The 27,086-nt window shown below is 35.8% G+C and overlaps 1 protein-coding gene across 7 annotated transcripts in view; it reads right to left on the reverse strand.

Moving 5' to 3' along the window:
• The window catches only part of SMOC2 (SPARC related modular calcium binding 2), a 145,415-nt gene that overhangs the window by 23,567 nt on the left and 94,762 nt on the right, over window positions 1–27,086 (reverse strand). For 5 of the 7 annotated variants that reach the window (XM_082755640.1, XM_082755639.1, XM_082755638.1 and 2 more), the window contains exons 8-9: window positions 19,629–19,839; window positions 14,433–14,515 (exon numbers count right to left, since the gene is read on the reverse strand). In XM_082755640.1, the coding sequence (XP_082611766.1) occupies window positions 14,433–14,515; window positions 19,629–19,839 (294 nt within the window). The remainder of the gene's footprint in view (window positions 1–14,432; window positions 14,516–19,628; window positions 19,840–27,086) is intronic. The other 2 variants (XM_082755641.1, XM_082755637.1) reach the window with 1 other exon arrangement.

Genomic DNA, 27,086 nt, shown 5'->3' on the forward strand with positions numbered 1-27,086 from the left:
GCTTTTTTCTTCAGTTAACTTTTTTTTTTTTTTTTCCCAAACTTAAGGTTTTATTTTCTTTGAACAAATCTGCCTAGCTCTAGTACATATTTTCTATTGTTACTGTGGATGGCCATAAAACCTACAAACTCTTTGCTTATTGGTGTTTTTAACCATTGTAAAGTTCACAGTATAGAGGGTTCTATAGTGCTGAATAAATCATTCAAAAGTTTATGAGTATTCTTTCTGATTTATAGATGAATTGGGTTTAATAACCTTTGTGTTGCATTTGTTTTGCTGTGTTCCAAAGCTGATTTCAAGTTGGATCACAAATCAGCAAATCTGAATTATGTACTCATTCAGATTCGTATGGGTGGATTCTGTTAATCTTGACTTAGGGAATAAGAATGGTACCCAGGGACTGAAAAATCCTAACTTTCTATAGGTTCTGAGTGCCTGCATCTCATTTTGCAATCAGAGACTACATAGCATGTCGAATGTCAAGGGTTATGGAACCAACCTAAACCTTCACCCTACAAACTCTTATGGCTAGGCTTAACTTTACAACCACATGTAAAGGTTCCTTTGATTTTAACGGGACTAATCACAACAAGAATGTGAGTAAGTTTTTGCAGGATCAGGGTTAGGCAGACCGTGAATTGTATTTTAGGAATATTTACGGTGAATTGCTTGTGGGTGACATACAGAGCAAGAGTTTTTACCAGAAGAAATTTCTAGATAGCAAGCAAATTCAAAAACTTCACACGCATAAAGGGCAAAATTAGTGAATAATTTATTTCCCAAAATTATTCATGGATTTCTGCCATATGCCAACATCAGGAATCTATAACAGTAGCACTCCTGCTGAGCTATAGAGAAGCAAATTTCTGAATCTTGTGAAGCATTCTGAATCCTTTGAAAGAATTCCCAGATGTTTGTATGGAGTAATTTTGTTTCCTCCTTGAGGGCTCTCAGTTGTGGGAGCCTACAAGTTGTACGGAACACAAGCAATAACATTATATGTTATGAAACCAATGAGATAGTCTTGCATACATTCATCTTTATGAACGTCTACATCTCCTCACTGATTCCAAATAAATGCATTCTCTGCTGTCTAAATACCTGATGCAAAAAGGGCTCTGGCGAAAAGCCAGCTGGCTTAAGCTGAGTCAATGTGAAATAGAGGTGACGCATGTTGGCAGACTGAAGCACTTTGAGGAATTGGCAGGAACTTTCACTGCCTCTTCAATTGATGGCATCTGTCCACCTATTGTCCAAGTGGCTTTGCAATCAGATGGACTGTAAAATTTCCAGGGATCATTTTGTTGTTCTTTGTTTGTATAGTGCTCAGAACACTGGGATCTCTGCACAAGGCATTCCTATAAAATACTGTGGTACAAATAATTAACTATACTAAGCACATAGACTTCCCAAGCATTTTTCTGTTCCCAGGTTCTCCATATCAGTAGTGGCAGGTATGCCTTCTTTTATCTGTGGCTGTGACAAGGCTTTAAGCACTTCCTTACCAAGATACAACACATACAGTCAATTGTGCCTTTGTAACTACATGACTAGGAGGACATAACCTTTGAACCTCGGCTGCAAACCTAAGCTTGATATTTTGCTTTCTAAAGTAAAGCCAACCTCGGTGACAACATTCAACACTTATTTTGTCCCTTACACTGCTAACCAGTTCCACTGTCAGGAAAGCTCAAAACATGTATTAGCATTCACAAATTCATTTCTAGTCTATGTCACAGGAATAAAGTGTGCTTTTTCTCAGTGTCCCATTCTGATACTTCAGGTAGTTTCAAAGATATATTTAGAAGGGAAAGACTGTCAGCAACAAACTCTTTCTGGACAGATGGGTTAGTGTCAAAGCAATCTTCCATTAGGACCTAGGTAGGTCCATGGATAATCTCCATCAGAGTACATGCAACATACAGATTTGTCCTAAATAAATCTTGTAATCACTAGATATTTGATGTACTGTTTTATTCTATGTCATATGTTGGACTTCCTCTCACAAACTGTCACTGGTCTTTCCATGCAAGCCATGCTAGTGTCTAGAAAACACAAACATTGAATATACTCTTTGTCAGAGACAGCCTTTTCCTCAAAAGCAAGTGAACAAAAAAGATTTATGCAGCGGGCTAAAATCTAAACATTTGCTTCAGAAAAAATATACATACTGATCTGAGATCAGAGTATCAAAAGTTTTGACTTCATCTTGTTCATTTTCCTTGTCAAGTGAGCTAAACTCACTGCTAGACACTTTCAGTCATTACTCAGAAGCCAAAACTGATGTCATTTCTGTATTATACATCTGCATTATAAATTACACAAAACATTAGGAATTGGGAAGTCTTGTACTGGCTTAATATTTCATAAGCCCTAACCTCATAACTCTGCCTGGATTTCAGCAAGTCATGGTTTGATACAAAACACAAAATTACTAGGGTGGTTCATTATCAGTACAGGATATTTGCAAAGTTTCTGGGAACTGAAAATCCCACCAAACTCACTGAGAACTAAGTACTTATTCTGTTTCAAAACTGTAACATTTCTCCAAGTGACTACATGCAAGGAATAAGTGCCCAAACTTTGCTATCCCTTCTTGAAAATATAGCTGTAGATATCCATCTATTCAGAAATGAAAATATTTATTTCTCCCTATCTGCAGATTAAGCATGAGAGCTGTTTCTGCTGGATAATCAAGGAGGACTTGTATCCAAAAATGAAAACAAGACAGTGCAAGACATCCATTTTACAGGGAACAACCTTACAAATCAATGGCATGTTTTCATTCAGTATATACTCTATCAGATGGAAAAGGAGAAGGCCCATACCATGCCTCTTAAAGGAAATAATACCTTATTATGTGACTCCTACTCACTGTCACGATAAGGTTCAGGTGTCATTTTTCATTATGATTACAGCTCTGGCAGACTAAAAGATTTTCACCTTTTCTGTTCAGTCATATGAGTTTTTTTCCTGCCATCTGTCAGATTGCAAAATGATAACTGCAGGCATTCTGGTAGAAAACACTGAATTTATCTTCCCATCAATCTTCCCATCTTTGTGTGTTGTTTTTTCTACTCCTCACCCAAGAATTGCAATCCAGTTGCCCCTAGTTATTATGAGATACCTCTCCCATGTCTTCGCTGTACCAGAAATTATATCAAGATTTTGTTAATGCATTTCTTGAAGCTTAGTAGCTTTAGAAAGACAGTGTCAATGTTTGTTTAATGAGGGCAAGTATTTTAATCCCTTTCAGGTTCCAATGTGATCAAAGGTTCACTCTGGTTATGCTAGGATTTTATACAGAGCACGGACAATATCTCAGTATCTATAGTCATGTATTTACAAGCAGCTGCTTTAAAAGGGTCTGAGGTATTTTCATTGTAAATTACAGACTCCTTTTAAAAGGCAAGAACTATCTTGACTTGACTCAGATATATTTTCTGTGAGCCCTTTCTAAAAGAAACAAATCTGTTTAACATACACTGTTTACACTTTCAGATATTAAACTTGAATGGCTGCATTGAAATATTTTGTAAGAAAGTATTTCCCTCTTTGTCTCTTTGATTTTAGAAAAAGGAAAAAATAAAATAAAATAAAAATAGTTAATGTAATGTTAAGTAGAAAGAAAGGGCTCACAGCCCTTGATTCCAGAGCATCTCTGTTACCCCAGGGAGGGCTAAACACCGTGTGCTTTTAAGCACCTGATCACTGATCAACAGAAAGCTCTTGAAGTACAAAGCATTTATCCATGCAGCTTGGGTGTTTGACAACAGGAAGCAGGTCTGAGCAGTCTATATGAAGTGCAAGTTTAAGAAGAATGAAATTCAAGACTTCATCAGACTAAATTTGTTTCAGGAGGCCACTAGTCATTGCTCCTTCCCTTACCAGCCCACTATATCCACAGTGTAGGTAAAATTCTAAATACTTCTGTTAAATGAGATAAAGGAATATCTGAAAAAAAAAAAAATGTTTTTCAAACAGGTGCTCTTATAACCTACTAGTATTTTTTAAACTTATTTCTGTGCTAAAAGTACTTCCGGGTAGAACAGCACAAGAAAGAAATGTTGCAGCATGATTTAATCCTAGCTAAATACTATCAACCACAGTACAGACAAAGCCAAATTGTATCTGACTGGAGAAAAGCACAACTGTTCATTTTCATGAACTGCTCAGGTAAAGTGTGAATTACACTATTTAATTTGAACTATCAAAGTATATTCAACTACTGATGTTGCTCATACATGCTCTCTCTACAGTCAATGGAAATTGGCATTTCCAGAAAGACATCATACAACCAAAAAAAGATACCAATGGGACATCAAGACATAATTCTATTATGATTGTATATATATATATATGAACTCATTGAATATTTTTATTTAAAAATCCCTAATATTCTAATTATAAAAATGACCATTTGCTTGATGGGGAAGATTTAGTGCTGTGTGGGTTTCTTTCCCCCTCTTTGGTGTGATGACTACAAAGATAAGATAGATTTCCCTACTCTGTTTGCTAAGTGTGGTTTGACTAGTAATGTATTCTGAGTTTCATCCAGGAGGGCTGTATACATCTGCTTGTTACAGGCTAATCTACTATGGCATTACCAAGTCTGTCCAAACTTTCACTGTCTTGCAAGATAGCATTTCCTTTTAGGTAGAAAATTCACTGTTCTGATTTTTGTTAATGGGTGGGCTCCTTCCTATAAACATTTCAGAGATATCCATGCAACTGTGTGAAGGTAGAGGACTGCTAAATATAAGCAGAGATTTATAGTGGTTAGAAATTTCTCAGTAAAAGACAAATAAAATATTAACCCTCTTTAAATTAGCTCTAACCATGATTTATTTTTTTTCCAGATGTTTCAAATATACAGCTGTTGGGTGACAGCCCTCAGGGAAGCCAGTCAAACACAGGAGAACATTCTCTCTCTCTGGAGGGACCCCTGGAGGTGTACTGCTCCAGGGTCTTTCTCATCTTCCACTGAAAGCAGGACCCAGTGGCACAGAGCAGCACAGCAGGCATGGCTGCTGCACTTAACAACGGATTTGGCTGAAAACAGAGGATAGCAACAAGTGAGGTGAGAGACAGAATTTATATTCTTTGGCATAGCCTCCAGCATTTTTTTTAATGCTGAGAAGCAAATTAAGTCAGTGTTTATCAGTCCTAATATAGCCCTTTAAAATAAACATTAAATTATAGGTTAATATTAAATACAGCAATGAATGAAATGCTATTGCTGAGCCAGTAGCATCACCTTTAATTAGCCAGGTTTTCTCTTTTGCTAGCTGTGACACAGCTGTGTCTTTCACTGGTACTTTACTAGTAGCTCAAATGTTTCCACTGTAATTTTTTTGGACAAACTCACTCATAACTGGAAGCTAAGGCTGTTCTTTAGTTATGTGTTTGAGCTTTTTTTTTTTTTTTTTCTTCCAGATACTAGTATTTGTTTATTAATAATTTTTAGGTTGGGGGGAAGACATTCTTTCATTAAGAAATAAATACAAATTGAGGCAAGAATAAAGAAATGTGACTAACTGTTACCAGACCATTAGTAATTAAAGACAGGATGGGGAGATGGACAGAAGGGACTGTACAGGAAATAAATGTGATCTGCAGAGCCTTGAAAAATAACTCACAGGCCTTCTTTCCTCTGGAACAAAGCTGCCTACTGGGAGACTACAATATAATCATGTAGTCAGACAATAGGGTAATAATATTTAAGTTACTAAATCCAAAAGCCCAAGAAGACTGTTGTAGGTTAAAGAGACAGAATCCTCTGTGCTCTGCTGCTCTGAAGTTATTGCAGTGGTGTCAGCAAATACAGGACTAATTACAGCAGAACTCCCTCTTCACAAGGAGGTCTGACCAGTAGATACACACAGTCATTAAAAAGTCCTGCCTTAGCCCAATGTCCTCCCTAAGCTACCACTAGTCATTGCTAAATAATTCTTTGTGTTACAGCGTGGGTACCCTTACTCAGTCAGCACATGCAATACCAGTCTGTGCTTTGTACCCCTCACCCCATCCATCGGATGCCCTGGTGTTGTATGAACCTTACTGCTCTACAGTCACTCAGATCTCTTCTTTGACAACCGAATCTTTGCCTGGTGAGCATCCCCCACAGATGATGCTCAAGCTTCCAGCACAGGATAACTGTAATGGACTTTGATATGTGGAAAGGGTCTTTCACCGAGCTGTCACTGACCTAAATGAAGCCTCTGGTAGTGGAAAGATATCTGGCCACTCCAGATAGCTTAGGCTATCTTGAGATGCAGGAAGAAGTTGGGCTTCCTCCTACAGCCTCATACCTTAGAAGACATGGCTACTGCTTTGGAAAGGGAAGTAAGCATTCCCCAGCATTATGGGAGCAAGGCTGGCCCTGCAGCACCCCTCAGCATCTCAAAGTTAAGCATCACCTCTCCCACCCTTGCTGCAGGAGGAGCCAGGCTCCAGGCAGACCTTCATCCATGTGCTTACTCAGTTCTGCCATCACTGCTGTGGAGGTTTGCACCAGCTTTGCATTGACAATTCCTGATCACAGTTATAGCATTTAACTAAGCAGGTCTTAGTATAGAGCGTTTTGGGCAAGTATCTCTTAGTAAATAAAGCTGTAAAGGGCTCAGCATGATAGCTACAGACTCAGCCAAATCAGCCAGAAACTTCAAATATTTTTTTAACTCGTGGACTTCAGACTAGGCAACCCAAAGCTTAAATATCTGATAACAGAAGGGGATATTTTAAATATTAGCTCATCCAGCCAAAAAGATGTTTACATCATAAAAATATAATCCATTTAAATCTCAGCTCAGTGGAGAAAGTTACATACCAATTGACCTAACAATTTGAAGCTCATGGGAAGGAAGGCATATAATCCATGTTATAATCAGAAAAACTCAATTATTTAATCAATACTTTTAAAAACAAGCAAATTTTTAATAATTTAAGCATCTAAGAATGTGTGGTAAGATAAGACTATTTTCTACTCGGTACCAGCACTAGACTCCATAGAGGAAACAAAGAACAATATGAAACTACAGTAAGCAAGATCAGGTAGACCAGCAGTGGGACCTCAATATTTTGGCCAGGAATCAGTCTGGTACTTTTCAAAATCTGAGGTGCTCAGGTCAGAGGCAGAGTAACTGTAACAGTATAGTGAAACATACCTCAAAAGGAAAAGCAATTTAAGCCTCTATCACTTTCTTTTTTTAAAAGGATGTCTTTGAACTAAGTCACTTTATATGATAGCTGTTTGGCTGTGGGTCTTGCATCATCGTGGTTTGAGCATTTCTGATTAATTCTCTTTAACTTTGGAAAAAGAAGACGCAGAGCCAACAACCAAAAGCAAACTGTAATTATCCACACACAATTCACCCATAATTTAAATCATGAGTTTTGCTCCACAAAGTATAAACTGTTCAGCGTCAGTGCTGAATATCCCATTGGAACAGTAAATAAAGCCATTACAATAAGGAGAAAATTGAGCAGTTAGAAAAACTGCCTTTCTCTTAACAAACACATGGATGTGAAATAAATGATATGAGTTAAATAGCTTTCATGCATGATTTTTGGGAGCAAATGTTTAAATGCAAAAATTAAACTAAGTTTATGAAGATCCATAGGACAAAACAATAGCTGTGAACTGAGTCAGTAGTAGACTGTGAAACCAGAAAAAAAAAAAAAAAGAAAGAAAAAAAAAAAAACAAAAACTGTGAATTCAACAAAACTGTATTTACCCAAGAGTTCTAAGGGATTTTTCTTGTTCATAAGTAAATTGACTGACTGTACAAGAGACATACATCAAGACATTTTAATTAAGTAAAATCTTAAAATTCATAGCACGCCTTAAACCACAGACCGACAGAGTACAAACACAGTGATCGGCAGACCTTAGGCACTGGATGTAAAGCAGTTTTTTGGTTTGGTGTTGCAAGGAGGAAGGGCAGTGATCCATACTTTGTCCAATTCGAGAATTCAAAATCTGGCTCACAATGCAAGCAAAGATGACAATTTTGTTAATTTGGACACTTATTTTGCCACTGAATAAACCTCAACTACTAAAAACAGAAACCTTTCAGATACTTCTTAGTGATATCAAAACCCCAAAATACTCATCTTTTTACAGAAATGCTGTAGGATCAAAAAAATTAATGTGAAACATCTGAAGTGAGGCTTTTTGGAGAGCTGCAAAATTACCAGGAAAGAAAAAATAAGAGTGAAATGCTAATCTTATTTCACCAGTAGAAATCTACTGGAACTTCAATGCAACTGATGCTTTTTGCTGGATTCTAGCTGGGTTAATTGAGAACAGCATCTCAGGAAAAGAAAATATGTAGAAGTAAAGATTTATTTATTTATTTTTTAATAAAAAATGACATTTTCAGGACTCTTAGTATATGGACTTACTGAGTCTGCACATTCATCCAAGTCAGTAGATTGTAGTAGATTGTATTACAGTTGTAGTGTATATAGCACTGTCATTTCCAATCTACAGTTTGCCCTCCCAAATTATCCTTTTGTATAGAGAGGAAGTATCACAACTATAGGAACTTTAAAAAACATACTGCAGTAAAGAAAACAAGAAATTTAAACAAACCAAAATGAAAGATAAACAAAATTAATGGTCTGACATAAAGCCACAAAACCATAGAAACCCAGTTAAGACTGAAAATCCAGCTTGACATTGTGTCCCTCTTTCATGCTAGTGTGTCTTCCAGTCATTTGGGTTTCTTTATTTTTGGTTCACAAAAGATAATGGTATTTCAAATTAAAGAATGTTGTGGTGGCAAAATCACATTTCCCATAATACTTTTCAATTTTTTTCACTTATATTTCTAATGTCAGGTCTTGGTAACAAGAATAATTCCCAGGTTAACAATACACTATAACTATACTAAGGGTTATCCAAATTATAACTATATATCCTTATATAACTATATAAGGATTGTCCAAAGTTTCTCTGGCCCTCACACACAGTGGAGTTTAAAATAGATCTTTCTTACATTTGATGCATACTTTTCTAATAAGAAAAATATTTGCCCTTGAGGCAAATTAGCTGAATAGTCTGTCACGCTCCCTTTACACTATCATGTCTTACTCCCTTGCATAGACAAATCCCTTTCTTCCAGGTGCTTAAAACAGAGGCAAGACTAGCTTTATGAACACATAAGTTACCCATTGTCTAAGGCAGTGGTCTCCAAAATGCTGTGTGCACTCCCCAGGGGCTTTGCAAAAGAATCAATTGGGGTGCAGGAAAAAAAAAATACCACTAATAAATATATTTTTTTTAATTGAAATTTTGTTTATGTCATTTTAATCTCATCCTTCTCTAATTTCTATTTTTGTGTATGTTTTTGTGTATATTTAATAATGTATTTAAATTTGGAGAACACTGATCTAAGGTCCCTCTAGGAGGGCTAGCAGGTATGAGAACTTCACTTCTTACAACCTAAGTGACCTCACAAGTCTCTCTGTGGTCAGGATCTGCCTTCTGCAAAGACTGGTCATGGTCAGGAGCCATCATCCTCTTAGCCTACACCACCCTGAGACAGAACAGAGTCGTACCTTACTTATACGTATGGGCTCCAAAACTAGAGATTTCCCTCCTGGGTACAGAAACATTCATATGCCTACATGTTGTCTGTGGCACTCAGTGAAGAAAACACTGAAGTATGTTACCTAGAATACACTTTAAGTGATATGAGTTTAAATGCTTGACTTCAATTCCCTCTGCCTAATTTTGTTGTGTACCTTGCTAATTTGAGGCAGACCTTAGTTTGGAAGACCCAATCTACAGGGAAGTCATCTGCTCAACACGATTCAAGAATTTCAAAGTTTGATAGAATGACTAGATTAAGAAATGCGTTACTTTTATGTTGTACATATTATTAAGAATTTAGAAATAAACAGTAATATAAAATGTAACTCCCAACATATGGAATCCCCTAGTGTTCCCTAGGAGAGACCACCCCATGCACATGGGAAAGTCTTCTCACAGATAGTTTTACATGAAATTTGCATAAGAATTTTCCTTATTTTTTGGCAATATCCCACATCTTCTCTCCAACAAATACAATACATGTTACTAAATTAAGCAGAGAAATTAAATAAACACCAGATGACCTGAAGTACAATTTTAAATTATTTAGAATTTTTTGCTCAGAAAAGTCCATCAGCTTCACTAAACTGATGTTTTCCTGACATTATTCTCACCTATTAAAATTACAGAATATATATAACTCTTTCACCCAGACAGTATAGATTCAGTTCTAAAAAGTGATATTTCCCCAGCTTGGCAGAATTTGACCTACTACTACTTACGAGTTCATAAAAACACAGCAGCACCTACATCTTACTCCATCATCCTATAGACTTAGCTTTAACTAGCCTTCATAGTATATCCTTTTAAATGCTCTCAAACAGCTTCTGCAGAAAACTGATTTTCGGTTTAACACACCAGTCATTCAAAAGTCTGAAATAAAGCATTAAAGATTACAGATGAATATGTCAGCTCATCACATATCACAATATGTCAGGCTCATCACAGCTCATTCCATTTTACTGTATAACACAGTGGAGAACAAAAGGTCAAAATAGAAACATTTGAAAACACTGTGAGAAAAGTAAAAAAACTTGTCCAGTGTGAGACTTTCACTATACTCCTTTCTGAGTTCATTTTCATTATCTAAGAATAACTAGTTTCTAAACAGAACTAAAACCACAAGTAACGTCAGCTTTATCAGAAAGAATCAGAAAGATTCTTTGGCTTTAAAATAAATAAATAAATAAATAAAATAGGAAAAAAAAATAGAAGACTAGAAATCTTATGGGAAGAATTATTATTATTCAACTTCCAGCCCAATCTAACAGATACAGGTGGCTTGGATCATTCTTAAAAAAACATTAGATTAGCCTTCAATGTTAGATGTTTTATATTAAATTGCTCTCAGGATGTGAGGATATACTCACAACTCAGTTTAAATCAGTGGGAATTTTGCCATAAACTCCAATGGGCCATTACATTCTACAATTTTGCCTTAACAAGGTATCAGTGTTTGCAAAAAACTGCACTGTGTTTTATTTGCAAATTATTGCTAAAAATATTTGGCTTAACATGTAGGAGGTTCAAGTTTTCAGGTGGTATAAATTAGTGTAACTGCAGAACTATGCCAATTTAATCCACCTGAGGATGTATCATTGTATCTTATCCTATTTAAGATCATTCAGACTAATAAAGTAATTATTTCAAAATCTTTCTAGTTTTACACAGCAAGCAGTCACAGTGGTTTTACCCAGGGCTACTACATTTTTGTGGGTATAAGCTGCAAATCAAACAAACCCATCCTTTCAAAAATGTATTATTCCTTGAAAGTCAGCACACGGTTAACCTACAAATTTTATTCAGTCCTGGCACCACTCAACAATTAGATGCTGTACTTAAATGTAGACAACACAAATGAAAACATGCCTTTGCAACACTGCTTAAAGTAAAGAAACTTTGAGCAACAGTGGTTCATTCCTATTAAAAAGTAGAATTGCCTCAACCATTTGTATGATTTTACCTGTTACTTGTTAACAACTAGCTATATTTGTGCAAGATCCTCTTTCCACATCCTCTTTTCAAAATAACTATCTAAGGTAAACTCAATTCATTTTTACTTAATGTAGTGTTTGCATTTTATGCTGATAAGAGAGAAATTTGTCAAGTGAGTGATGACATCTTGAGTATTTAATAGACTAGCTGAGAGAGGGAAAAGAGAAAACCTTAAGAGAGTGAAAGAACAATAAACACATCTAACACAGCTTCAACTGTGAAGCAAGCTCCTCCTTCCATTACTTCTATAGGTACGTACTTTTTGCTGCTGCAGTGTAGAAGAAGGTTTTTCTAGATAGCTCCTAACTATTTAGGAAATGTTAAGAAATTTTGGTATTTGCTTTATTTTAAACTAATTTAAAGCATTTGGAAGCCAAAGGTTATTCGAGGGTAAGCAAACTAAAAACTAAAAAAAAAAAAAATTTGCAATAAAATCACTTTGGCGATAAAATCAGTATCATGGATAAAATTTATGATAGCTATTAGCTCACACTGCTGCAAAGGTTTGTTGGACTAAAGATCACATAGTGCAAAATACTGGAAGTGAAAAGAGATAATCAAAAGACCATTGCCTAACTTAACAAAAATGAAATGATCAGGAAAGAGCTTACAGCATGGAAAGTTCTTGTTAATTGCTTCCTCAGTAAAGTATCCTGACTCGGGATAAATCTTTATTACTGTACTGCTTAAAAGCACTATTGGTTTGGATAAGAAGTAGGTGTTTCAAAACACCTACTCATCTTCACCTTCCCATCCTGCCTCTGAGAATCAAATAAAATCAAATACTTTTTCAGGTGTTTTTTTTTTAAAGGTAGACGTGACCAACAAGTCATGTCTTTTACAGAACTAAGTGCCAAACTTGTTTCTTGAGTTTTGACTCTGTTATACTCTCTTCTGAGTCTATGTTCTTTTCACACAGAAAAAGGCACACGTTAAATCAAGTAATTATACTAGCCTATAACTATACAAGTGCTGTTTTGACAGAAATTGTTGGAGGTTACTAGAGTACGTAGGAAGAACAGGCCTGATCTTATTTCCACAGAAATTAGTGGTCAGCTTTGCATTGGGTTTCATGGAGTTAGGACTGTAAAATATATCCCAAATTATCCCTGAAATACCTGCTAACTTCTCTGATGTTACAACAGCAGTAAGTAATTTCAGTAAGCAAGTACTGGCTGATGAAATGGTGAATAAAGATCATCAATCTGACTGTCAACAGAGGTGTATTTACCATTAGATTTCACACATCTGAGGATTTATGTGGTACACATGGCTCTTGCTGAACTCTGTGAAGAGCTAAACAGCACAACTGCATGTCAAGCATGTTCAGGCTCTTATTTGCAAATGAAAAGAAATTGAGACAGTTTGGAAAGATCTGTGAAATTCATACTCCCAAGTCAATTTTTAGGGTAAAGCAGCTTTTCATCTCTTTGCGTGTATATTCAGTATTTTAAGCAATAAGAGACAATGCAGAGCAAGTATCTCAGCCATGCCCCTCTCCTTCCCACTGCCTCTCTCATAAACTGATCAAGAGCTACCTAAAACGTAACCAGAGTTTCTGCCCCATTACTAGTCCTTTAGAAGACTTGCCTCACTGCTCTAATCATTGGAAAACACTTTGCAATTTCCAAGTGACATACGTTCAGTGTAGTTTGTACCTATTTGTCCTTGTGCAAAGTTGTCACTGAGGAAAACAGCTGTTTGTCTTCTTCATGGTCTCAGAGGAACAACAGCACCTCTAGACCTTGCCTTGTTTATCTAAACAAAGCAAAGGCTTTGTTCTAGATGAAATCCAGAAAATAATAGGTGTGTCTAAAATTGCATGAGTGTTTCCTTGTCTATCTTGACAGTCCAGTTCCTGTCTGTATGTCCCATCATACCTAGATAGCTATGTCTATGGGTCATGCTTGGCATTTTTTAATTGATAGCAATAGGATGGCTTATGGCTAATGCTATGAGTGACTTATTTCTGCATAGAACACAACATATAACTATATATGGTATAATAACACATCTTTCACGTTTCTTACTTCTTTTCATATTATCCCTTGTAATTACATTTGTTTCATGACAGAAAACATTAACGTCTGCTTCATTCAAGATGAGTTTCAACACTAGTGGACATGATCAGTTCAAAATTATTGCCTATACATTCCTTTGGGTGGCTAAACTAAAATATTTCTCATGACACATAAAATCTGCTGAAATCATTTGCTTGTTTCTGATTCTTTACAATAGCTGACAGTGAGTCATAATTTTCTCATTACATGCAATATCACTAAAACATACTAAACCTCATTGGCCTTAAAAGACCAATTCAAAAAAGAATCAAATCTACTGACTTCTATATAGCTCAGCTACCCAGAAATAAGGTGTCTCACAGTCATAAAAAGTCAGAAAAAAAAAATCTCATCAATAAATAGTGTTCCTACAACAGAGAATAATAATAATTATTTTTCCTGAGGTAAATTGAAGGGTTAGCTCTTCAAAAACTGTAAGTAGATACATATTTTACATAGATCTGAAGATAAAGGTCGATTTCTGAAGGATTTTGCTGACTTTTCTGGTGTGAAAACAGTAAGAAATAATGTGAGTAGCTGTGACTGCCTTTTAAACACTAAACTAAAAAAAAAAAAAAAAAAAAGTTTCTTACTTTCTCTGACAATATCCTAAGACCATACCATTCCAAAGCCAAAACCTTCAGTCAGTGGCAATTCAATTTAGCAATATCTAAAAGATAAACTGTTTAGATACAAGGTAAGGAATTGCTTTATAAGTTACTGCAGTGACAAAACAAAACACTGGAATGCATGAAATCAAATATATCTGTTTCACTGACCTTGAAGCTGGCGTCCTTTGTACAAATCCTTCGTTTTGGTTGGGTTAGCTCTGGCACTGTTATCACACTTAGGTTGTTCATACCTAATGAAGAAACAGGGAGAGAATAAAAACCAGCCATAGTTAACTTAGAACTAATTTATTTCCAATTTTGTAGTTCAAATTAAACTTTTTTCCTCCTTTTTTCAGGGAAGAAACTGATTTCTTATTCAGAAGAGGCAATGCAGATTTATCTGCCTGTTTTCCACTTCCCTCAAGGAAGCCAGAACATGTTTATTTTCCTATGGTTGATACCAAACTGAGTAATTATTATCTATTCCAAAGTCCGTTTTACAGGGAGAAAAACTGAGGAAGAAGAAAACTATGGGGGATTGCCATAAAATAATATATAATAAAAATATAATAATAGTAAAGATGAGTCTCCTCCCACGTGCAAGATCAAAAAGCTATAAGCAGCATAATAAATTTTGGCATCTGACTCACTATTCATTCTGTAAATGTAAAACACCACAAAAGCAACTTCACAGCAAGGCAGGTACTGTAGTTAGTTAATACTGCAGCACTAAGTGCATTTACCACTGTATCCTCTCCAAAGCGAATGTTAGTTTAAGAAGGGCTAACTGTGAACAGCTAACATTTCAAACAAGAGGAAAAAACTGATAGGGATTCTGGAAAGATGTGAATTGGACTAAAATAGCTTGAAATTGGTTGTGGAAAAGACTGATTCTTCACCTGCTACATGAGTATGCTGGTTCCTCTCTTCTTCGTATTATGTTTACTTAAAGCTAAATTGTTAGCCTGTAACAAGAAACCCTATATTTGTTGTTTCAAAAAATATTTAGTATCAACATCACTTGCAATTTCATTCTTGCAAGACTGAAGGCATAGGAGCATTTACTGCTGAGTTTTTCTGTTTCTTACAATCCCACTATTATTGCATGGTAGTTTTTCACTCAGTTTAACACAATCTGAGATGTTATTTTCTCATTCTTCTCAGTAGCTTGAAGGTGCAGAATTTAATGTACAGCATTTTAGAGAAATTTCAGGCCTAAGTTAATATGACTTGTGTCCATATATATGCATGTGCACATACATACCTATTAATTCAATCTAGGTTCTTTCATACCTTATGTAACTGGTCATCTTTCTTTGAAATGCTCCCATTCTAGATTCCCCAAAATCATATTTACTGAGAGGCATACTAAAATGTCTAATCAAAATATACTAATGTGATTTTTTTTAACAATATATTGTTTTTTAAAGTGTTAGACTGTGGTTATGTCTTGGGGTTAGACCAGACTGCCCCTAAAAACAACACGGAAGTGTTCAGATTTTAATTACCAGTCAGGATGAAAACTTATCTTTTTTTTTCCTTTGAGTGCTTAATTTTTTTCCCACTTGATGAAACTGCCCACAGCTCCATCTAATTTTGGCTGCTGCAAGAAGGTATGGTGTTGTTTCACAAACATGAGAGCCACAGACACTTTCCTTTCCATAGAGAACGGTGGAAATAGAAGCTGCTTTGATAGCATGGTTGGGATTTAGATACCTGATGGATGACCACTTCAATCAGACAAGAAAAGAGTGAAAGGGAAATCTCTGAGCAATACTCACTAATGCAGTATCTGGCAACCAGCCTGGTCCCTGATTAATCTGATACCTAACTCTGCATTCCCCTTGTCCTCTTCCGTTGTTACTGCTCCATGCCTACGCTTTATTTCATCTCTCCTCTTCTACTCTTTCAGCTTCTATTTTTTTAGATACAGATGTAGCTCACCATATATAAAATAAATCTATTAAATCACAATACCTGCTAAAGTGCAGTAATGTAAAAAGTATGCTTTTAGTTCTTTGAAGCAACTGAAGAAAGACAAAGTGAATCATCAGAAATTTGCCATGCAGACACAGCCACACTAAGAACTGATAAGAAAAACACACTTGACTCAGTTTTCATTGGGAAAGAGTGGGAAAGAGATTGTGTATCAGAATGGAGCACTGTCAGGTAAAAATAATGTAGTCAAGACATACGAAGTTCCTCTTTAGAATTTTAAAACTCAAAAACTCCCAAGCACCAAATATGTATCTAGAGTTAGCAAGGGCTTATGACAGCTGCTTTATACCTCTGACCAGTCTGCTTGGAAGCACTGAGAGTTACTGAGGCATGCATAATAGCAGACAATCAAGCAGACAATTCCACAGTGTGGGCAACCTTATAAAGTAGCTGATTTGCTTTTTTTTTTTTTTTTTTTTTTTTTTTTTTTTTTTTGAGTCTAGAGAATCTTGTGCAAGTGGATTGACAATTATTTTGCCTATGATCCTAGTTGCTCAAAAGTCACAGGCAAGAACAGAGACTCAGGGCCCTGTTGAGGCTCTTATGTCCAGAAAGTATTTGGAGCAAGCTGGTAGAGATCCTACTAGTAAGATTTTCAGGAAAACAGTTGTTTGTATCCTGCATGTATTCCTTTTAGTCAAATGAATATTCCCTCTAGACATTCATAAAATCCAGCTTTATACCATATCATCACATATTTCTTTTATGTTTCGCTGTTTTACACGTCCTAGAATGGTTCTTCATTCACATATCTTTATTTTAACTCTAGAATTATTATTTTTCTCTGGAATATCTTCACTGACAAGTGATTTATCTTTGCCTCAGATCACAGGGCATTAGAAGGTCAATGAATATTAATAACTTCCCTTCATTTTGTGGGTCTAATTTAACAGGACTACTTATTATTGTGGTATTCATAGCCTGATTATATGACAAATTTCATCCTCATGAATGTTTTCAAAACAAACAACATGCAAAATGCTAAGCTGTTCTGGCAAGAGTTTCCATGATATGTGCATTCTTTCATTGTTGTCCCCTAGTGATTCAATACAGATTTGCAGAACAAAGATTCCAAGATGCAATGCATCCATCTTTCTACCATGAGTACTATCAGATCCTGCTGTAGAGTTTTAATAGCTACTCATCTAATTTATTTTTTTGCAATGGGAAGCTGGAAGATAGCATACACCACTTTGCCCCTGAGACATTAAACTCGGAAAGACTCACATGTTCATCTTTTCTATGAATTAAAGAAAAGATAACTGCTTCTTTTTCATCATATTCTGATCTCTATCTCCCCTTGCTAGGGGAGAAAGTTTAATTTTATCAATACGGATATACTGAAAGGAACTTTTAACTAAAAAATAATTAATGGGATTCCATCCCACATAAATCTTGCCTAGAAATGAGATCTAGACACTCCTCTTAAACTCCAGACAGGAATCCCACCTGCTTGTTTACTAGGACTGTAGATGACAAAATTTACCATGCATTCTTTTAGTATAAAACTCATAAAATTAAGCACTCTAGTTACCCATATAATTCAGCACTTCTACTCAGAACTTCATAAACTCTCCATTGAGGACTCCCCATAAATCTGGCAAAGCTGAACATACTAGAAATTATCAAGGCCAAATCATCTGATATTTTCAGTATAAGCCATGAGGCAAAAAGAATTGTGTCTAAATCATGAGATTGAATCCAACTTGCCAGTGTTCTAACTTTGAAGATAGGCAGCACAGTGAAAGAATCTCTGCCACCTCTTCTCCCTCATCTGAGATACTGTGTAGTTCCAGAATCATAGAATATCCAAGTTGGAAGGGACCCACAAGGATCATTAAGTATGCATCCAGCAAGCCAAGTGAGGTGACCTTTCCCCTCCACTCACCGTTGGTGAACCACATCTGGAGTGCTGGATCCAGATCTGGGACAGCCAGACAAGAGAGACAGACATACTGGCATGAGTCCAGGAAAGGACAATTAAAATGATTGAGACTGGAGCATTTTACACAAGAAGGAGAGTGGAGAGTCTGAGTGAGCCTGTTCAGAGACTGTTCAATCTGGAGAAGAGAAGGCTCCGGGAAGTTATACCAATGTGTATCAATATTTGATGTGGGGAAAAGAAAGAAGCCTGAATCAGACTCTCCACAATGATCTCCAGTGAAAGGACAAGATGAAATGGACACTCCTAAGAACTGCAGAAGTCCTTTTACTTCACCAGCAAAAACGGATGCTCAACTCAACTTAGAGAATGAGAACTAAGGCTCCAAAAAATGATTTAAATTATAGTTCAAAGAAGGATCACTAAAAACAAGGAACAGTAAACAAATGTAGGAGTGGAGAACAGAGGAAGAATAGAAATGAACCTCTGGAATCTCTGTACTTATCTTAGGTTTTCTAGACCAATTTTATAATATTTAATTTTGACAATTTACGGATCTCAGCTTGCCAGAAACAGTAGATTACTGGTAACTATTCCATGCTCATTTAATCTAGTACTGTAATTGGTATAGACTATGGTGTAAACAGGTATCAGTAAGTAAATCAGCACTTGAAGAATATGTGAAAGCTCCTTCCCAAGAATATAATAAATTGCAGCAAGTGGCTTATGATAGTTTTCATAAATATTAGGCAAATGATCAAAAATGATTTTTACTTAAGATTGAAAAGATTTGTAATTGCATCAAGATACCCATACTGCCCACCAACTTTGTATGAGCTTCTATAACATTACTACAAGGGCCAAACCTCAATAACCAGCCTAAATAACATCCTTTGGAATCTGATATTTGCCTTGCCTACATCTGCTCTATGTGGCTCACAATGCTTTACCATGCATCCGGCTCAGCCGACATGACTGAACTCCAAGTTTCTATTAATAACACACTAAAACGATACTTCCTCTCTATGGGTTCCCAGGCAATTGTTGCATCAAAGCAAGTCATATGAAATAGTTGAGGAGGTTGCTGGAAAAATAACTGAACATTTCTGAGGCTGGATGTGGTTCCTGTCATAGACCATCTTACTTGGTTCTTCCATGTTCAGGATAAGGGGTGTGAGGTTTCCTCTGGGATGATTCATTATCTGCTTCAAGCCTTGGCTTCCCAGCATAAAATAGCAAGAATGGAAAGTAAAAATATAAAATAAAGGATCTGGGGAGCATACTGCCCATGGCATTGCAGTGTGTCAGTCTTTGGCCATCTGGACTTATGGCCAATGGATCTTAGAATTATTTCACTTCAATCTTTATAGTGGAATAAATCTACATGATATCATTCAATTAGCAATAGGAAACTACATATTACTACATGCACATTAAGGCATCTACTCACTGCAGGTTTGAGCACTGAACATGCATTCCCTTACCTTGTTGATGTACCAGGGATGGGACGTCCTGTATCCACGAGAACACACCAGCAGTAGCCTGTAGAAGGATGGCACTGCACTGGTTTGTAAAGGCCACCCTGAGCACACTCTGGAATGAAGACATTGTCTTTCTGGGGTTGTTTAGCTTCCTCTAGAGCTGACTGAAGTTCTTGATCACATGATGATGCTTTTGGAATGAAAAGAAAAAATACTAAACAAGCCATGTGGAAAAGACCTACTGGAAATATTGAACAATTTTTTAGTTTTTATAACTTTATTTGATTTATATAAGGAATGTATTTGAAGAGGCTTGAGATAGCCCAAGTTGGTTTATGCTGTATACTTTTAGGACTTTTAGTTTCCTTTTCATACACCTGCTACATAATACAGTCATAAGACTATCCTGACACCCCAACTCCTACACTAGATATAATCTGTAAATAGCCGAGTACTTTCTCTGCCATCTTAAAAAATTCTCCCCCACTCCACAGTTCCTAAACTACTGATTCTTTTCAGAGGGAACAGTAGAAACCCAACTTCTTAGGATTCCTTATAATTCATATAAATGTTTATTTTCTTTATATTTTGGAAAAACATATTAGTATGGTGAAAATTCTTCCACTTCCTTTCCTGGTATTTCTGGTATTGATGATATATCATTTGCTCTGGAGGCTTAACACCCCAAAGAAAAAGTAATACATTTTTATCTCTGCCCTACCAGTATGCCTCAGATCTCTTCTGAATGCGGGAAAAGCTTATATGTATACATGTTCCTGGCCTTTATATGAAACTGAAACCAGGGGCAAAGAGCAGAAGCCCCAGGAACTGAGAGTGCCAGCCATTTCACACCAATTAGTAAAACACCTCTGCTGATGAATTTTTATCACTCTTAAACTGGTATATGTGGCACTGTAGGAGATAAAAAATTAGGCGATAGACTGTTTACTCAAGCTATTTCTTTCTCCAGGATTTTTAAAATCAGTCTCCTATCATGTGAAACTTAGATGGTTAATAAAACAGTGTTTGCATAATTCCAAAGTACTCTAGTGAACAAAATTTAAATATTTGAAAAACTAAAATGTCGATAACAATAACCTCTCTACAAACACACACGAATGACAAGAAAATCTCAAGTTATTGGAATTTCAATAAATAAGAAAATCTGTTCAGTTAAAACCAGATTCTTGCAGATGTGGTTGAGCAAATACAGTAAGATTTCTGGTGCAGTGGAAAAGACGATGGAAGTTAATCACCTTCATATTTTAAACAGCACATGACTGCATCTATACAATAGCCTGGTTTCTACAACATTGTATTTTATTCCAATATATGTAAAAATGTATGTTAAAAGTTTAAAAAACAAGCTAACTTGACTATAAGACAATTTATTTATTTAGTTAGTTAGTTCTTTAGTTGATATTTTATTATTATTTTGTTTCATATGGTAGGACAGCTAGACAAAATGATAAAATTTGCATGGTTTGTCTTTGTCTGCCCCTGGACATAATGAGAGATTGAATAGTTCTCAAAACACTAGTGTTTACATAATAAACTATAATTAAAGAATCAGTGTAGTGAGAAAAGATCCTTTAATAAAGACAAATAGTTAATTATTTACATTAAAACCTTCACATAAATAGCTATAGTGTCATAAACTGGAAATCCATAGCCAACGTCCTGTTAGAGTAGCCAAAATAAATAATTTCTTTGGTAAATCTGGATTATGATTGTTACTGATTTACAAAATAGAACAACGCTGGAAAGCACATAACTTTTAACTTGATCACTTTTTATATTTTGTATATAATCAAGCAAAAGGGAGCAAAAAAGGTGAAACAGCTGTGGTGAAAGGGAGGAGGAAATCATTACTCCTCTTTAAAATCCAGTAAATTCTTTTCTCATTCACACTGATAAACCTTGGTATCATCCCATCAGCTCCTGAGACCTTTTCTCATTTTACATCTTTGTAAACTAGCAACGGAATCTGGCAGATGTTCATATATTCTGATTACCTCTTGCTAACCCACAGGAACAATACATTTTCATCCTCTCAAACTTGTTTAGAAAATTTGGAGGCTACATAGGCAGATCATCCAGATAAAAGTGTAACAGAAAGCACAGAGACAGTGTGATGGAGAATTCCCAGTGCAAAAGCAGATAAGGACAGTTTCAGCTGTAAGTATGTACAATGCCACCTAATTTATGGGCAACTCCAGTTTCTACTGATTGAAACAACCAGAAAAAAATTGCTGATTCAAAACCAGAGTCATGGGCCACTGGAAAAAATCTGCTTTGTGGTGATTTGGTAACAGGTGTTACAGACCTAGATAAATGGACTTCATGCTCCTGACTGACTTCCCAAGGAGAGTTTTCAAGAAGCTACTGCTCAAGGTAGAATTTTAGCACTAAAATAAAAGCATGAAGTCTTTATTTTTTTATTTTTATTTTTTTTTCCTGGTTGTTTCTCTGATTCTAAGTCTCAAAGGTAGAGAGACACAGTAATATGGGACAGATTTCAGAGGCAGGTTGCAAAAGTGGCTTATGGCTTTACAAGGGACAGTGACAGTAACTGAAATGGAAGTTTTAAGATTAAAAAGGCCTTTATGGCAGAAATCTTGGAAAGAACAGACAAAAAGGCAGGATTCATACCAAATACTAAGGGAAATGCCTTGTAACTTGGAAGACTTTAGTGATGAAAAAATATGCCTTTGAAGAGCAGCAGCAGCACAGGCATTCAACACCAAAAAACATATAGAGGAACCTATGGTATTTCCAGGAAGGACTTCCCCTTCTTACAACCTTTGGTTTCTTACCCTTCTCCTACAGATGGAAGATCATACCAAGAAGAGGAATTTATCAGTAGTCCTAAATTACTTTTCAGAAAAAATTAACCAGACAAAAGGTAGATTATAATAGACAAACTGGAAATAATATAAATCAGTGTGATGGACAGTAGGCCTGTTAGTTTTGTATATGCCAAATGACAAATCTGCTGAATCCAGATTGTTCATTTTATTCATCAAAAGTGCATAATAGTTTGTTATTTCTCTTCCTTACTCAAAGGCAAACAATCTTCAGGTCAGCTATCAGCCAATCTGTTTACTGACTGATCAAGAAAGTTATTTCCTCAGATTTAGTATTTTTGTATACTTTTAACACAACCATTTGTGCCACCACTACTATTTCCTTGTTTGTTTTCATTATGAGAATACTGTTCTTACGTAAAGTACTGCAAAACAGTGTTTACCTATAATCCTGCTTGATTTTTCCAGAAACAGAACATTAGTCCTTTGTGTAATTTCCTCTCTGAGAACCATTCAAACTTTTCTTTCAATTATTTACAACAGGAGCACTGGAAAGATTCAACTGTAGCCTTGTGATGGTTAAGAGCTCTTATCACAGAGCTACCATACTGTTGCGAATAATTGCCTTTGTAATGTCAGAAGAATCATGGTTAACCAACGTTCATTTCCCAAGAGAACCAGTGATAAATGTCATTAACTTAGAAAATGCCTGACAGTTTGTCCAAACAATCTGAAAACTATGATCTGGAACTGTAACAGATGGATGCCAGAAGTTCATAAAATGAACAGTATGGAAAAGGATCTATGCTACAATAAAAGCAGAATAAGTACAGCGGTTATTAAAATACGTCAAACTTTCTATGCACTACCTTCCTCCCAGAAGCAGGAAAGCACTGATGCTCTAGCTTCTTCTTTTCACAGACTATGTTTACGCTCTTGTTCTTACGCACTTAGTTATTTTATATCTGTCTTGACGGCAATAATAAATAAATAAATAAATAATGAAATTTAATATTAATAATAATAATAAACAACTTTTTTTTTTTTTTTCTGTGCTTGTTCGTTCAATAGAATAGTTGAACACGGCTGAAAACTCCTTTCAAGATAGTCTACCATGTTCACCAGCCACGCCGTAGCTCACCTGGGATACTTTGTAGGTTGATAAACCTTCCTACAGTTTCTATCCCAAATTCTATTTTATTCCAGGTTCATAAGCTGTAGTCATTCAACACGCAAATTTCAATCATGTAACAAAATAAGTATATTTCACAGTTTTACAAGACCACCTACTTACTTTGAGAAAGTTTTTTTTTTTTTTGAAAGACAAAGTTAAACTCTTGTTCACCACAAAGAATGAGTTTAAAAACCTGCTTCAAATATAATATACATCACATTGTTATTCCATTTCTTCCCTATTTCCTTTAAACATTCATTTTCAAGTATACTTTCCCATTCTGGTTCAAGATGCCTTCACAGTCCATTACATATAACCAGTGGAAATATTTCATCTTCTGTCAATTGGAAAGGTACTCCAGCTAATGACAAACAATGTGGAGAAGTTTCATGTTTTGTATAAAATCCTGAGTCAGTTCTTGCTGCTAACAAGCAATTCTCCCTGAAAAAAAAGGTCTGAATTTCAATGACTCAAGTTAATTTTCATGAACAGAAAAATACTTAAACAGTAGAAGGGTATAATGCTGCAAACCATTATTTATGAGAGAATATGTTTATTACTCTCTGATGGGCTATTTAAAGTGTTTATTAATGTTTACTAGGTGATATCCTAGAGGAGAAAAAGAGGTGGCTTTTCTGGGAAAATCATATTGAAAACAACTGCATACCTGTGCATTTGTCTGTAGCATATCTAAAACACCAAGCACCACATTATGTAAGTTATAATAATAAGTGTGTTAGTGTGGTAACAGGAGATGTTTTAGCCACTTGTTTCACAAATTCTGTTAGTTGTTGTGCCGTGTCTTATCACAACTTCTCCCAACATGTGGATTTTTCAAGATTAAAAATAATTTTGATATTTTTATTTTGCTTAAATGTGAATTGCTGTTTCTTCAGTGTGTTCTACAGAAACAAGCTGCCAAATCTGCAGAAAATTACAAAGGCTTCTGCTCACTACTTTAACATTTCCTGCCACTACATAAACATTTCTTTTCAATTTCCTTAACTCCACAATATCTATATCAGAAACAGAATCCATAAAAAAAAAAAAAAAAAATCTATTTTCAGTTGATTCCTTCTCTGTCCTTTTCTCATTACCATAATGAGGCATGAAAGGACAATTTAAAGGGATCTTTTATCAGACCTCGAGGCTCAGCATACTCTACAGAAAATAAGTAACAAGAAGCTTTTGAACAAAAATACTCTGAAAAGTGATACCCATGCTTTGGAGGACTGCAGTGTTTCTAAGAGGATATACAGATAGAATATATTCGTGTCCAAATTTCAGTTTACAGAGCTTTAACTTCTGTGACTATTTCTGCTAATCAAAATGTTATCAAAATCATCAGTCTGTTCTACTTAATTTAGACTAATTTAGGCACATTTTCAGAACACTTCAAATATTGATTTATAAAAGTTCTCTGCTAGTTCATTTCAAAATCATAATAATTAGTATGGCTAAATAGTTATCCTGTTGACTTCCTGCAACTCTCCAACAAATTCACATCTCATGAGGATAAGAATTTAATTCTTTTGCTTAGGGTGAACCCTCCTACAGCCAGTGAACAGGCACAGAAGAAAATGATTATAATGTGTTTTTGTATTTTCAAATAGTGGTTTTTTTTAGTATTCAAGTTTCATTGAATAGATTTCCACTTACACTACACCAAATTGTATTTCCACATATAACCAAAACGTTCACTTTGGAAAGGCAGTAGTGAGTGTGATGATCTCTATTCAAGCTAACTCCAATCTGCAGAAGAGTTTACATTGACTGGATGGCAGATTTGGAAAACAAAACAGCCTATCACAGCAGTATTCTTACCTCTAGCAAACATGCATCCTCAGGGTAAACTAGCAGGTTATTTACCTGTAGCTGACCAATTTCATCACTCAAAATCCATGACACCTGGTTCTGCTATAAAGAGAACAGCAGCATCCAAGGAAGTCAATGAAGTATGTTAGGTAATATAAATGACAAACATTATCTAAATAACTTCACCCTAGTGAAAAAGAGGTAAGTTCCCTGGCTTCATGTTCTTTTGGGGTTTACAGCCTGCATTGAGACCTCCTCTAGCACAACAGATTCCTTCTGTGAAGAGGCACATGAGGTTTTATAATGGGGTTTAAGATGACAACTTCATACCCTTTAGGTATATAAAGTTATTTTTCTCATCCTTTATGGCCATGGTATGGACACCTCACACTAATCTTTCTTAAGAAACACTGCTCCTATAAGAATTTATAAGAATTTTAATTTTTTGCTTGCCCTCTCTTGACTGTTTCAAATAAATTCATATCTAACAGAAATTAAGTGCAACTCAGTGAAACAAACAAATGAAGGATCAACTTTTCTCATGCTACTAGTGTCTTATAGAGACTACTCATAAACCTAAATCAAAAGGGAAATACGTCTGTCGCCCATCTTCCCCCAGCAGAAATCCGTGGAAAAATACCCGCTAAATTCAGTGAACAATACATCAGGTCTCAGCTGAATATACTCCCATATACGTATGTTTCCAGTTAAACCCAATACTTGCTTATGGACCAAGTACTGAATGGAAGGAATAGGTAACGTTAATATCCAATCAAACTTAGTCCCAACATCTAGATTGCAACCAAAAGCTAAGACTAAATTATGGTATTAGTACTTATCTGGCGCCACATGTTTTGATTTACATTAGGTTCAGATACTCATCAGCATGAGGGTTCTCAAGGCCTGAAGAAAGCTGGCAACACTCCTTCCCATACTCATTCTTGTTTGTGAAAACTTGTGGGAACCAAATATTTCAGGCCCTTGTGTGTATTTGCAGACTACTCTCAATGTACTGTTGATCACTATTTTGCACTTTTGGAGTCTGAGTGGATGACTGTGGCCAAACACAAAGCCCATGGCTTCAACAAAGCTCTATGGATTAATTTATGTACTTCACTCCACCAAACAAAGCAGGATAAATCACCAACAGATGCTCTCATTTATCTATGTGGTTTCATACGCAAAGACACTGCAATAAATAAGGATGATCATCTGGAAATTCACTGAGTTCATAGAAACAAAAAGCCAAAACACAGAGAGCACCAGACCCATTTAGCTTTACCTGAAAAGGACACAGCCACAGTGACTCCAATCTACCTGTATACACCGGCTTTATCTCCACCTTTACCCTGGGTTTGAGAACCTATGTAGCACAATGTTAAACCAAGACTACACAAATTCTGTTTCTAGAAATAGGAAAAAAATTGGGTGCCCATAAGAAAAAGATGTCAGATTTAAATATGGTGACTTTCTCTTTAATCAAAATCCAGACCCACATGTCTACTAAAACTTTTAACAGACCCCACAGTTTCTGTTTGAAGGAAGGTTTCACACACACCTCTGCATTTTTTTTATTTTTTCCTTAAAATTTGAAAAGCGAATTGAAAAATTTGCATTTGAAAAGCAAAAAAAGTACAGTGAGAAAGGTTGTTGCTACAATACTGT

This window comes from Aythya marila (assembly GCF_965140915.1).
Source record: "Aythya marila genome assembly, chromosome: 3".
NCBI lineage: Eukaryota > Metazoa > Chordata > Aves > Anseriformes > Anatidae > Aythya > Aythya marila.